The sequence below is a fragment of the Neospora caninum genome, chromosome XI, assembly GCF_000208865.1.
Source record: "Neospora caninum Liverpool complete genome, chromosome XI".
Lineage (NCBI taxonomy): Eukaryota > Apicomplexa > Conoidasida > Eucoccidiorida > Sarcocystidae > Neospora > Neospora caninum.
In genome coordinates this window covers 5746195-5758637 of record NC_018397.1, presented here as the reverse complement: position 1 = coordinate 5758637, position 12443 = coordinate 5746195, and the positions used below count along the sequence as shown (strand labels likewise).

General features: G+C 58.4%; 1 protein-coding gene across 1 annotated transcript in view; it reads left to right on the top strand.

The window, feature by feature from the left end:
* The window catches only part of NCLIV_059880 (conserved hypothetical protein), a gene marked incomplete at both ends in the record, with an annotated part of 39439 nt that overhangs the window by 2416 nt on the left and 24580 nt on the right, over positions 1–12443 (top strand). The window contains 5 exons of the mRNA XM_003885542.1: positions 214–1213; positions 1721–3484; positions 3880–4214; positions 4692–6813; positions 7187–12054. Of these exons, the coding sequence (XP_003885591.1) occupies positions 214–1213; positions 1721–3484; positions 3880–4214; positions 4692–6813; positions 7187–12054 (10089 nt within the window). The remainder of the gene's footprint in view (positions 1–213; positions 1214–1720; positions 3485–3879; positions 4215–4691; positions 6814–7186; positions 12055–12443) is intronic.

The window sequence follows — 12443 nt, the reverse complement described above, 5'->3', positions numbered from 1 at the left end:
GCGGAGACTCCTTAGGTAGTGGAAAGTCACGCAGTACGAGCGAGGGCGTTTCAGCAAAGGGGGAGAGAAGCGCCAGCAGGGGATTTGCAGGTTCCCCGGGGCGGCCTTTCGAGACTCGGCGGCGCAGGTGGAGGCCTGGAAAACGTGGCCGAAACAGGACAGGGGGAGACGACCCTGCTGCTGGCTCCGATACACGTGCTATTTTGACGACAGGTGGAAGAAAGGCCACACACCACCTGGAAGTGGAAGGGAGGGGCCGGGACACCTTGACTGGGTTTGGAACTGCCCACCTCTCTTCGAGTGGCTGGTTCGACCTTTCTCGAACTGGAGATCTAGTCGAGAATGACGTCACTGTGGCCGTCCGACGAGTTGGCGCTCGCCAGGCTCCGGCCTTCGTCTCTGTTAGAACCCGAGAAGACAGCAAGCTTGTCTCACGCGGTGCCGGTGGCGCTCCCTGGCGGACACCGGCCGCCCGTTCCAAGGCAGCGCACGAGGAACCATTCCCGCCTCCCAAAGACGACAGAGAAATGGATGCCAACTCAGACGTAGGCCCACTGATGACCGTGCACGATCTGTTCACGAGCGAGGAAATGACTCTGAGAGCGGAAGCAAGCGCTCCACAACACCAGTACCTCTACCGCCCAGGAAGGCTCGAGTTGCGAGTCCGCATTCTCAATCGGCCCACTCAGGCGGTCCCTGAGAGTCCAGCGTTCTCCGATCGACTTTTTGCTCGACCGCTTCGGGCCATCGCGCACTTTGGCTGTTTCTCGAAAATCTTTCGAGGACCACGCGGGGCTTCTGCGGGGACAGTGCCGTCAAGCACAGCCAACTACCATCCTGGCCCGGCAGGCACTGTGGGGAAGCGGGAAGCAAAGGGGGGAGCCTCCATGCGGGGAAACGACAGCGAAGTCAAGGAAGGACCGAACTGGAGATTTCAGCGCAGACAAGGGAAAAACACTGAGAGCCAGGGGGCCGACTGGGGAACACAGAGCTCAGGCGAAGGGCAGGCTGGCGCGAATGGGACGATAGCAGAAAAGAAACTATGGCAGCCGAATGTGGAAGATACCTCGCTACCCGCGTTCACCCTATACTTTGTCTTCTCCCACTCACACATCGAGGCCACCATGGACCAACTTGCCACCGTCCTTCAGTGGATCGATTACAACATCTTCCTCTACGGAGATCTGATTTCTGGCGCCGCCTTGGACCTGATGTCAGTCGCTGTTGTGTTACAGCATGCAAACGCACCGCTTCCTTTCCAGAAAAAAGGGGGGTCGTTTTCGATGTTTGAGGATAATATTCCGCTCTAAAGCCACAGTGAATTCGGGGAAGAAGCGGCAAGATACGAGGAGAAGCGCGTCCGAATTGTCAGTTTTACTTTCGCTGCAAAAAGTGGTTAGACAGGATATAAGCACGTATAGGTATCTCCTGCGTTGTTGCACTCCATCTCACTGTACCTATATCTATGCAGTTGTATCAGCATCACGTCGTGTGCATGAACGCATCTGTGTATCGCGACATGTACAGATCGAGATTCCTACAGAGATACCATCTCATGAAAACCTGGTTTTAGACTGGCATGCACAGGCACGCTGACCGAAAGCGCCATCCTGTGAATACGCGTACACATGCGTTTACAAAACAGACACAATCCACAACTCTGTTCCTCATTTCCCCATTCGGGTTTCTTCTCCCTCGTGTTTCTGTGTTTCCGTCCTAGGAGGAAGGAACCCTCAGCAGAAGAGCAGAGGGAATATTTTCTAGCTTGGAGGCGGCGTCTGCTGGCAAAGACATCCGCCTATCTCGGAACGACTGACGGCTTCTCTCAGCTAAGATCTTTCCTTCGAGAAGCGCTTCGAGGCAGAAAGTTAGAGAGATCGGGCTCTGATAATGTGTTGTTTGCACCCCGTGGAATGGCAAGCGCTAACTTGCCTTCCCTTCCTCTCGTGGCGGCTCAACCCTCTGCAGGTCCTCCCGACTCTCCTAACCACTTTCCCTCCTTGCTCCGAAGTCGGCAGCAAGACGATGAGAGACAGGGCGAGAACAGGAAGGAGAAAGGTACCGCGAACGAGAAACTGCCTGTCTCGACTCGAGTCGAGTTTCCTCTCCACGCCGAAGGAGACCGCGCAGAGAGACAGCTGCCGGTGTCTACGGACGTTGGGGTACCAGGATCCACATCGGCAGCCCCAGGAGGTACGCGTGGACTCACGCCATTCTTCAAGGGGGGGTGCCCAGAAGCAGATGAGGGACGGCGAGAGTCAAACTCTGGAGGTTCCAAGTTCGCTCGCGCGGGTCGCAGAATTGAAAGACACACTCTCGACGAGCAGTGCATTGCAGCTTTCGAGGAAGCGTACTGGGTGGATGAGATATTGCGCATCCGGGCGGAAGCGTTGGAAAGCTTGAAAGAACTGATGCGCCAGGGAGACCAAAAGAGAGACACCACAAAACAGCCAGAGGATACGGTTCCGGTGGGCAGAAGACGCAGAGACGTCGAGCGAGGAGAGTACACACGACTGAGAGAGGGATTGCCTTTTTTGGATCAGGAAAGAAAGAAAAGAGAGGAAGCACAGGCGAACCGCGAGAACGATACCCACACGGATCGTTCAACAGATCAAGACGTTCTCTCCAGGAGGGGGGGAGAACAGGAAAGCGACATATATTTCTTCGCAGCAGAAGAGATGCCGTCGCCGTGTGAAAACTCACGGAGCCCCACAACCTTTGCGACTGTGGATAGCCCCGCCGGCAGCTGGACAATATGGGGCAACGAGGAAGAGGAGAGTATGCTCGCGAACAACAGGAAACACAGTGCTGAGAAGTACAGTGTTCGCGACGCTGAACTCACACCAGTTGGCTCCGCGCTGAATCTCGAGCTCGCGCGAGACTCTGAAGAACATGCGGGTTCTGATACTTCGAGTCACAAGGGTGTTGGGGAAGGTGAGGCGAGAAGGAACAAGGACGCGCAAGAGGGAGGGACAACTGACCGCCGCTGTACCGCTCCCTCCTGGTCTCGACAACAGCCTTCCTCTTCTGTTCCTGGTGCATTTAAAGGGCGTCTCAACGCTCAACCGCCCTCGCCGCGCTTGGGTCCCTGCTCCAGGCGGGTAGGAAGCCGTGAGCGCGCTGAGGCGCTGCAAGAGACAGAGGAAGAAGGAAAAACGGACTTCTGGACAGTCGACACGGAGCAGCAAGAGGGAGGTGAAGACGAAGAGTCGAAAGGGGGAAGGCTGCGGGTTCCCCGGTTTTGCGCGAGAGCTCGTCCACGAAAGAAAGGCAGGAGTCGCGAGCGCGAAAGACAGGAAGAAGACACAGAAACTACAGAGAAAGACACCATAAAGCTTGTAGCTCAAAACCTGTCAGGAGAGAGAATCACAAAGACTGTCATGACAGTCGTTGTTCTCGAATGCATGGAAATTACCCTCCGTCCTGCTGAAGGGGACGACGCACGACTATCTCTCAAGTGCCGAGAATGCTACATCCATAACGTGTAAGCCGAGAGTGGTGGAGGTTTGGAAGCAGCGCGGGGGAGACGCTCCACAGTCGTTTTCCCCGCAGAAAACTCTGCACTGTCCGTGCCTGACTGTGTATACGCGTATCGGCATCTCCTCGTCCACGGAGAGTTTTGCATCTAACGCTCTTCGTAGGCCGTACGGAACACAGAAACCAGAATGCACCCACATCGTCATGGCGTGACTGATGGAGTCCTCCTTTCTACGCAAATAACCACATACTGCAGCGTTCGTGTCCAGACAAGACAGACAGACGGCACATTATGTATATATATATATATATATATATATATGCATTCCGCGGCGTCTCCACTGAACCACATGCAGTCTCCGTGTCGTGTGTGTTGCTTCGCTGCTCGTCTTCTCTGTCCAGCCTCTTTGAAGAAATGAGATCGTCGACATGCGTCGCATTCCAAGACGTGAGCATCGAAGACTTCCTGTCACCGGAGCTTGCTCATCCTACAGTCCTTCGCATGTATCCTCCTCCTGAACCTGAGTGTCCTCACTTGCCTAGTCCTTCCTCTTCGTCTCCCGGCTCCGCTTCGCTTTCCTCTCCTCTCTTGTCTCTGCCTTCTCCGTGCTATGCAACGTCGGCGCTTCCGTCCCTCGGGCCACATCCTGGGGTCTCTGACCCCTGCGCCGCTTGCTCGGTTCGCCGCTCTGCAGCCGCCTTGCCCCGCCTTTCGTCTGGAGAGGGCGTCACCGGCTGTGAGAGTCCAGAAGCGACGGGCTGCCGCCCGTCCGGTGCCCAGCCTCCAACAGTCTCCACATCACCGCGCGAGTCTGCAGGTTCCCAGAGAAAAACAAGTTCCGAACCGAGTCAACATCCACAACCTGTATCACCTGTTTGCCCTTGGCCGTCTGCGGAAACAGACGCAGGAAAGGCGGGAACAGCTAGGGAGGGAGACAGGGACAATCAGTCGTACGGAGACAGGAGAAAGTCGACAGGAGAATCGCTTTCTGTCTCTGCTATCTCCGCGTGGTCCCCACCTCTGGTTTCTGCAGATACCTGCTTCGTTGGATCTTTGCCGTTCCCCAGTCTCTCTCCTCGAGTTTCGTCTCCATCGTCTACGTCTGTTTCGTCCATGCCATCTCCACCGTTTCGTCCTCCTCGCGTGGCAGCGAAGCCCCCCGCCTCTGGATTGTTCTCGTCTTTCTTTGCGCCAACTTCTGCTCCTTCTCCAGCGTTGTCTCCGCCGTCGCAAGGAAGGACGCAGGGCGGATGGATCCGGCTCGACATGTGGGCGAAACGCAATAAGTTGACTCCCGACTCGCTAATGTATGTACACCTCAAAGACTCGGTCCTCGTGACGCTCAGCCCCGCGGCAGCCTTGCGAGCGTTGCACGTTCTTGTAAAAGCTCTCGAGCCGATTGAGCGAACGCATTTGCTGGCGAGAATGGAAGAGAAAGCGCGAGAGGCAGTGAGACGACAAGAAACGTATTTGGCCGATATGGCCCTTGGAAATACTGCACATTCGTGCTCCGACCTCTGCCTTGTTCTTGACGCACCGTGCCGGCTTCTGCTTCCATTTCATGACCACGAGGCAGCTTCCCCCGGCATGCTCTTCTCCTGTGGGGCCTTTTGCATCGACTCACAGCTGCGCCTCCCCAGATCAGACGCCAAAGACATTTCCTCCTCTCCCCCTTCCCCCTCTTTTCCCTCTTCCCCCGTTTCGTCTTCGTCGCTTGCGCTGGCGGCTGGTGACCGGCAACACGCCAGAAGATTTGACTGTGTGCTCATGGACAACGCGACCTGTCGAGGGAGTGAAGGCGTCTTGCTCCCCGACCTTGACGAGAGATCTGAAGACGAACCCGAGGGCGCAGGAATCGGAGAGACGCTCGACGAAAGTGGACGGACAGGAGCCCATCACCAGGGCAAAGGGGGCCATACACTTTCTGCCTTGTGGTCCTCGCCACCGTCGCGCGTCTGCCCAGAACGCCTGTTTGACAGATATGCCGTCGGCTGTGGGGACTGTACAATTCTTCGCGTGGGCAACGCCTCCGCCTTCCTTCATTTTCTTTCCTTCGCATGCACGTGCGGCTCTTGTGGTGAGCTCCTCGCCGCCCTCTCCACCTCTCCTCAAGCGACCGCCGGAACATGCTCGCACCTTGCAGCGCTGGGGCTTGCCGTGCCCACCTCGCGCCGCACCCCTTCTGCGTCCAAAGAATGCATCTTCCCGGATGAGGGCGACGCAGGCGAGAGGGACCGGAGAGAGCGGAACCAGGCAGATGAGATCAGGAGAGAAGGACGCAGAGAAAGGAAGAGAGGAAGCAGTGGAACGTCGTTGTGTGAGGGCGAAAATGAGGAAGCAGACGAGGCCTTTGAGCCGTCGACAGGACGCGGGCTGCGCAGCTCTTTCGCGCTTTTTCGGGAAAAACCAGGCAGTCGCCAAATCCCAGACATCAGCCGTCTCCCATGCGTACCCGAGCCTTCTTTGCTGCTTTCGCGGATTCCTCTAAGAGGAGCAGGAAACGAAGGCGAGAAGGGCGAGCAGGCAGTCCTAGAAGAACAGACGCGACCCTCTAGCGAGAGACGACTTCGCAGCTGGAACTCGCCCTCAGAGTCGGTTCATGCAACTCCAGCGGAGCGTGGAAGACGCACGTCGACCGACACGTGTTCATCCTCTGAGCATATGTCTTGCTCCTCGGCTTCCTCGTCGCTTGCCTCCGAAAGAAAACGGGCGTCGCTTCTTCCTCTCGCGGCGTCTCGTCGCCTCTCTCGCAGGAGTCCATACGCGGAGTTCACGGCAGAGAAGAAACAGAACCTCGAGCTTCTCTCTTCGCCCTCCCGCCGTCGCGCTTCTCGGTTCTCTCACAAGGTCCACTCCCTTCGCAGTCCGGCAGACGCTTTCTCCACACATAGCGTCAAAGTCCTGGCTGAAGCGGCTGCCTTGGAACGCCCCGTCGCTGTGGGAAAGGAAGTGAACGACATGCGCGCCAGGGGACGAAGCGGCAGTGGCCAGAGAGACCACAGCCGGTCGCAGGCAAAAAGGTGGGAAAAACAAAGAGCAGCGGGGGGAGAAGAGGCAGGGAGCGATGAGGAAGAGATGTCACAAAGGCGTCGGGAAGAAAAGAGGGACAGAACGAAAGACAGTGGCGAGAGGGGAAGAAATGTCAGTATTGAATCGCTCCCCCACCGCCGAAAGAACTTCCCGTCCATGGGCGAGCGCGCGCCTCAGGACAGTCAGTCGCCTCTCTACCTTCTCTATCCTGTGTCCTTCCGCCTTTTCGCCGACGTGTGTCATTGGACGCGAGCTGAAGGCCTCCCAGCCTTTCGTCTCATGCTCAGAGACGACAACCTGATCGGGTAAGTCGTCGGCTCAGGCTTCTGCGGGTGGGGGAGGAAGACTTTCACTTCTACAAAAATAGGATGCGGCATTGGAAACAGTGCAGGTTCTCGATTTATCCCAAATCTGCTTCATGTTGTCCTGAGGTCTTCTCCTTACATCCCATCGCACTTTTGAGCGGGGTGTGCCTTTCCTTCTGGAGGCCGCGCCTCTCTCTTACTCGAGTCTCGGAGGGTCTTTCCCCCTGGTTGCTCCTCCTGTCTCGCGAGCCTCACCTCCGTCCTATCTCCGAGAGTTACGCGCCCTAAGTGTCCTTTGCTGAAAGTCGCCCTTTTCGCGGACACCACCTGCTTTCCCTCTTTCCTTCTCAATCCTGTCCGTTTGGTTCCTCAGCGGGATTTTCTTCGATCTTTCCGACAACGACCTAAGAAATCTTGCGTATCCTCTAGCCACCTTTCTCAAGACCTTATCTGTGCTTCCCCCCCTTGCCGCTTCATCTGCGTCTTCTTCCTCGCCCTCTCCCCCTCCGCCTGGGCCTGAGAAGGAGACAGTTCTCGCCCCACCCTTTCCGGGCTCGGCAGCGCTCCAAGGGGCGCCTGCCGCTCCACTCGAGAGACGCGCCAACTTTGTAGCCGTCTCCCACGCCGGTGCACAGCGAGGCCTCGAGGCCATGCCTCCCGGGTGGTCGGATGGGGAGACGGGAAGAGAAACTGCAGCCGCAAGTTGCAAGGAAAAGCGCCCCAAGAAGAGCGTGGACGAAACGAACAGGCAGCAGGAACTCGCCGACGCGTCGAGGCCTGGAGGCGAGGGGCAGACTCCAAGCCGAGGAGGCGGAGACGGGCCGCCCGGCGCTCCCTCGTTGAATTCGGAAACTCAAGATGGGAGAGGGGAAAAAGACAGGGAGGCGCACCCGCAGCGCCACCAACCAAACAAGGAGACATCTACGGAAGACGAGCGAGAAGGCGAAGCGATAGAGCCGGAACGACACGATGTCTGTGCACCCTTGCTCCTTCGATCTCACCTCCTGTTCACCAACTCGTCTCTCACAGTCCCTTCGGCTTTGGAAGAAGGCCCTTGCGAGGAAGAGCCCGAGCAGAAGGCAGATGTGGACGAAAGACGAGAGGGAGACGAAGACTACGCACGCTCAGCGTCTGAGAGAATGCGTGGATCTGCCGACGCGGCAATCCCTTCCTTGCCATCTCTGCCTCGCGTGGCTCCTTCTTCAAGAGCAGGGCTTCAGCCTCTCCACTTCCCTGCTTCGTTTGCCTCTTCAGCTACCTCGTTGGTCCCCGCGGCGTCTGCGCTGGGCCGCCAAGACCGAAGCGCCGCCGGCCAGAGAGACGAGCCGCCGACGCACAGCTGGGGACTCTGGCCCTTCTTCCATCGGCTGTCTCTGCGGCTTCACAAGGCCTTGGCTAACCAGCAAGGAGGCGCGGCGAATACGCCGAACGCAAGGGACCCAACGCGCCGAGCCTCCGCGGAGGCGGACCGACACTCACGAGCCGAAAGTTCGACTGCGCGTGGGGCTCAGACGCAGCCAGGCGCCGGCGTCAAGGCGAGACGGAGGGGAGGCGAGAGAGAAAGACACGGTAAAGGACCGCGAAACAGAGAGAAAGGCCGGGGCGCCAGAGCGACTCGGAAGCATCTGGAATGGACAGCGCGCGGGGCGAATCGGACGTGTTCGCGCACGCCTCACGGGTTTCTCGTGATCCCCCTCCAGCAGTATGTGAGGCGGCGAACAGTCTTGGAGCGAAAACGGCAAGGGCGAAGAAGACTGAGGGGACATGGCGCGGCTGAGCGTGCGAGCGTTCCGGCTGGCAAGGTGGAAGCGAGACGCCGCACGGGGCGGCCGTCTGCCAAGCCCCACAGACTGACCAGCGCGCGGGGACTGCCTCGACCATTGCGAAGGGGACTCCTTGGAGACAGCGGGAAAAACTCGCCGCACTCACACGCGGGTTCGTCCGCTTCCATCAACTCGTTTCCCCCTCCGACGGTGCATGAGCGGCGGAGCGCGAACGGGCGCGAGACTTCTCGCAAGAAGCGAGAGAGCGGACGCGGATCGCGGGGAAAGAAATCCAGGAAACTTCACGTTTCGAGGGCCAGGGCTCCCAGTCGATTCTCCGAGGTTCGCAAATCCTGCGCTCCGGATTCCTTTCGCGGACGCAGATGCGTTGTGCGCTGCGGGGACGAAGAGAAAGACAAAGAAGAAGAATCCGCAGCCCGCTTGGTCAACATTGAAGTTCACGTTCAGGTGTCGTCGATCTGTGTGCGGCTGTGGTCATGTCTGGCTTCTCCGATTCGACCGCAGGATGTGACAGAGGGGGGAAACGCAGAGTGCAGGAGGCTGTCTCTTCTGTCCCCTCTCCGTCGAGGTGACGGCGAAAGGGTTGACGGCGAAGGCTCGCCACTGAGAGCGACAGGAGAGGAAGAAGCCGTGGCGGGGGAGTCGCAAGAAGAAAACCGCCGTGCGAATGGAATAGGACAGCCGAGTGAAGACCGGCACGCACAGAGAGGAAATGATAACACACGACAAAGCTCGCTTCCGATGCATCGCTGCCCACGGGGGATAAGCCTTTCAGGACGAAAGGCGGCAGAGGGAAGGAGCAAGGGGAAAACACGCACGGTGTGGCAAGGCGGTTTCGGCGAGTCGACGTCGACGATCGGGGAAACGGTAGCCTTCAAACTGCTCGAGACGTCGGACGCTTTGCCCAGGGAATCCTCAAAACAACGGATCGACGCGTGTGCCTCGGTCGTCTTTGCGTCTCCGGTAATTGACGCGTCATCACCCTTGACTACAACACGTCCCAGGCAGTCGTCGCTGTTCACCCCCTCTGCGTCGTCTGCGTCCGCTTCTGCTCCTTCCTTCGATTCGCCCCTTTCCTCGTCGTGTCCTGTTCCCGGATGGGAGGGATGTCCGAGCTTTGTTGTTCTCCCTGAGGCTTGTCCCGCGTGGAGGCTTCGAGCCTGCGTCCTGACCGACGAATGTGCGGTGACGGCGCAGACGGTGGAAACCAGCAACACGCGATGTTCCCTTGCGCTCGAGTCGAAAACGTTCTCCATTCTCGTTCCTCGCCCGTACAGATCTCTTTCCCATCCCTACCGCTCCCTGTCTTTGTCCCTTTCCTCGAATCCTCTCGCCGCTTCCAGTCACAGAGCGACCGCGACGCGAGCCAGGCGTTCGTCCTGTCTCTCGCCCTCTTCGTCCCTCCCGAACGCCAGTGACAGCCGGCGGGGGGGGGCGTCCAGTCAAGATGGACCGAGAAAGGGAGAAGACAAAGGAGCAGACTCAGGACCGAGTTCCCGTCAACAAGCAGACGCTGGGAAGAGAGGCGCAACGCGTGACGCGAACTCTGCCTTGTACACCTCCGCTGTCCCAGAGCCGGATGCATCACGGCCAGAGAGAGAGCGGCGACGGAACAGCAAAGACAGGACCACAGCGGACGCACGTCTCAGGCTGACTTCGTTAGGCCATCGTTCCGAGGGTCCGGAGGTCCAAGCAGAGGCGCGAACTGGCGGAGAGCAAGGAGGAAAGAGTCGAAGAGAGAGGGGTGGCGAGCGACAAAACGGGAAGGAAAACGACAACAACAAGACCCGTGAGCGGAAACGCGGCGAGGAACACGAATTGGGGTCTGGACCGGATGCGGGAGAGCGAAAAAGTGAAGACGCGGGGGGAGCAAGGACGAGACAAAAAGACACTCAACTTCCTGCAGAGCGAAAGCCACACGCAAGCGCTCGGCAGGCGGAGCGCGCAGTCTTGGAAGAGCACGAAAGGGGGCAGAGGCAGCGTGACACGGAGCTTCGCTCTCGACCTCCAGATACACAGCGTTCACCCCGAGCTTCACCTCGGGGTTCTCATGGTGACCGTCTTGCCAGCGACATTTCTCCGGAGAAAACGGGTCGGCGACGAAGCCAGGCGTTTCCCGACTCGTCGCGGACGTCTGGGCTGTCTGCCTTCCGGCGCAAGAACAGGCGTTCTCCGACTTGGTCCGCGAATCACCCCTTGAGGAGCCGGCCGTCGGTAACCGCCTTAGAAGCAGTATATCTGCTTCATCCCATTGGAGAAGAGCGTGTGCATCCCAATCCTTCATTCCTTCTTCTTCCCCCTCTCACGCGTCTTCTGTACCGGACGCCACAGGCGCAGAGGCCGAAACGCCCCTCGTCACCGCCTCTCCCGGCACTTGCCGATCCACTCCAAGGCAACTTGTGCAACGCCCCACGTCCATACGTGTCCTCCACCATCTCTCTCGCTCGCTTGCTGTTCGCAGCCCTCCCGGCCTCGCCAGGGTTTTCGCCTTCGCCCTTTTCATCGGCTGCGACGGCTCTCCAATTGCTCGGCAGTCCCGTGACCGAGACCCGGTCGCGATGGGCCTTTCCCCCGCCTCTCCCTGGACTTGTCTCTGCGGAAAGAGAAGGGAAAAGCGGCGACCCGACACGCCCTTCATCTACAGCTCTTTCCAAACGGCGAGGCGTTGATTCGCGCTGCCCCGAATGTGGAGCAGACGAAGAACGCGAAGAGGATGCAGCAGAAAAAGAACCAATACTCGGCGGACAAGCTGGAGACACGGGTTCCGCGGTTTTACGAGCGACAGGCTTAGACATCGAATCGAAGGGGAAAAAAGAAGGGGGACGAGAAAGGGAAAACAGAGGAAGAACTCCAGAAGCGTACGGGGACCTTTGGGGCGTTAGGGACAGAGACACAAACGTCTCTGATAAGACGGCTTGGAGGAAGCGCCCAGATCCACCTGCTCATCGGGGAAGATGTGGAACACTGGAACCGTCGGGGACAGACCCCGAGACAGAGACACCCTGGCAGACGCCCAGAGAGCTCCTGGTGACAAATCGAGCATTGGGGTTTGTCTCGCTCCTTCGCCCGTCTTTTGTCTCTCACGCCGATGTTGCCAGTGGAACAGGCGGACCACAACGGGAGACACAGGTTGAAGCCTCGGGGAAGCCGGCGGGGGTCGGAGCAAACGAGCAGAAGGGCCTCGAAGAAAGAGAGCCAGGAAACCCGAAAGGGACGAAAACACACCTGGGGAGGGCGACGGGCGCGAAACCCTCGACCGCTGAGCGAGAAGAAGGCCAGGGAGATGGAGCACGGCAGAAAGGAGAGACACACGCGTGGGGGACATTCGAGAAGGAAGACGAGAAAGCGTGGGAAATCAAAGCGGACCTCTGCTTTCTGGAATTTGCACAGAAACTCACCGCCAAACTGGGACGGTACCGGCTCGCCCTCGATTGGGAAGCGACTGCCCAGCTACTTGGTAAGTGCAAAGGAAGAGGGAAAAACACTCGGGACAAGAAAGCGAATCTGGAGTCCTCATCCTCACAGTTTTGAGTCTCTCTGATCAGAAGACGCAACAGTCAGGTATGAGCGGCTCAGCTGTCGAAGACGCGTCGAAGCGTAGGGAGGTAAAGAAGGATTTTTCTGCCTGCATGGATGTACGAACGCGCAACACCACGACTCTGCAACGGTTTTGAGTTGCGAAAGGGCCCGAGACGCAGGCCACCTCTCGCTACGGTGAGGAGGAGCTCTGGATGTAGCGGTGGAGCAGGAATAGCTATACAGAAGAGTGAACCTACATAGAAGAGGCTGGCGAGTACGTAGGTGAGTCTCCAGGTGCACATGATTAAGGCGGCTTCGCGGCTTTTT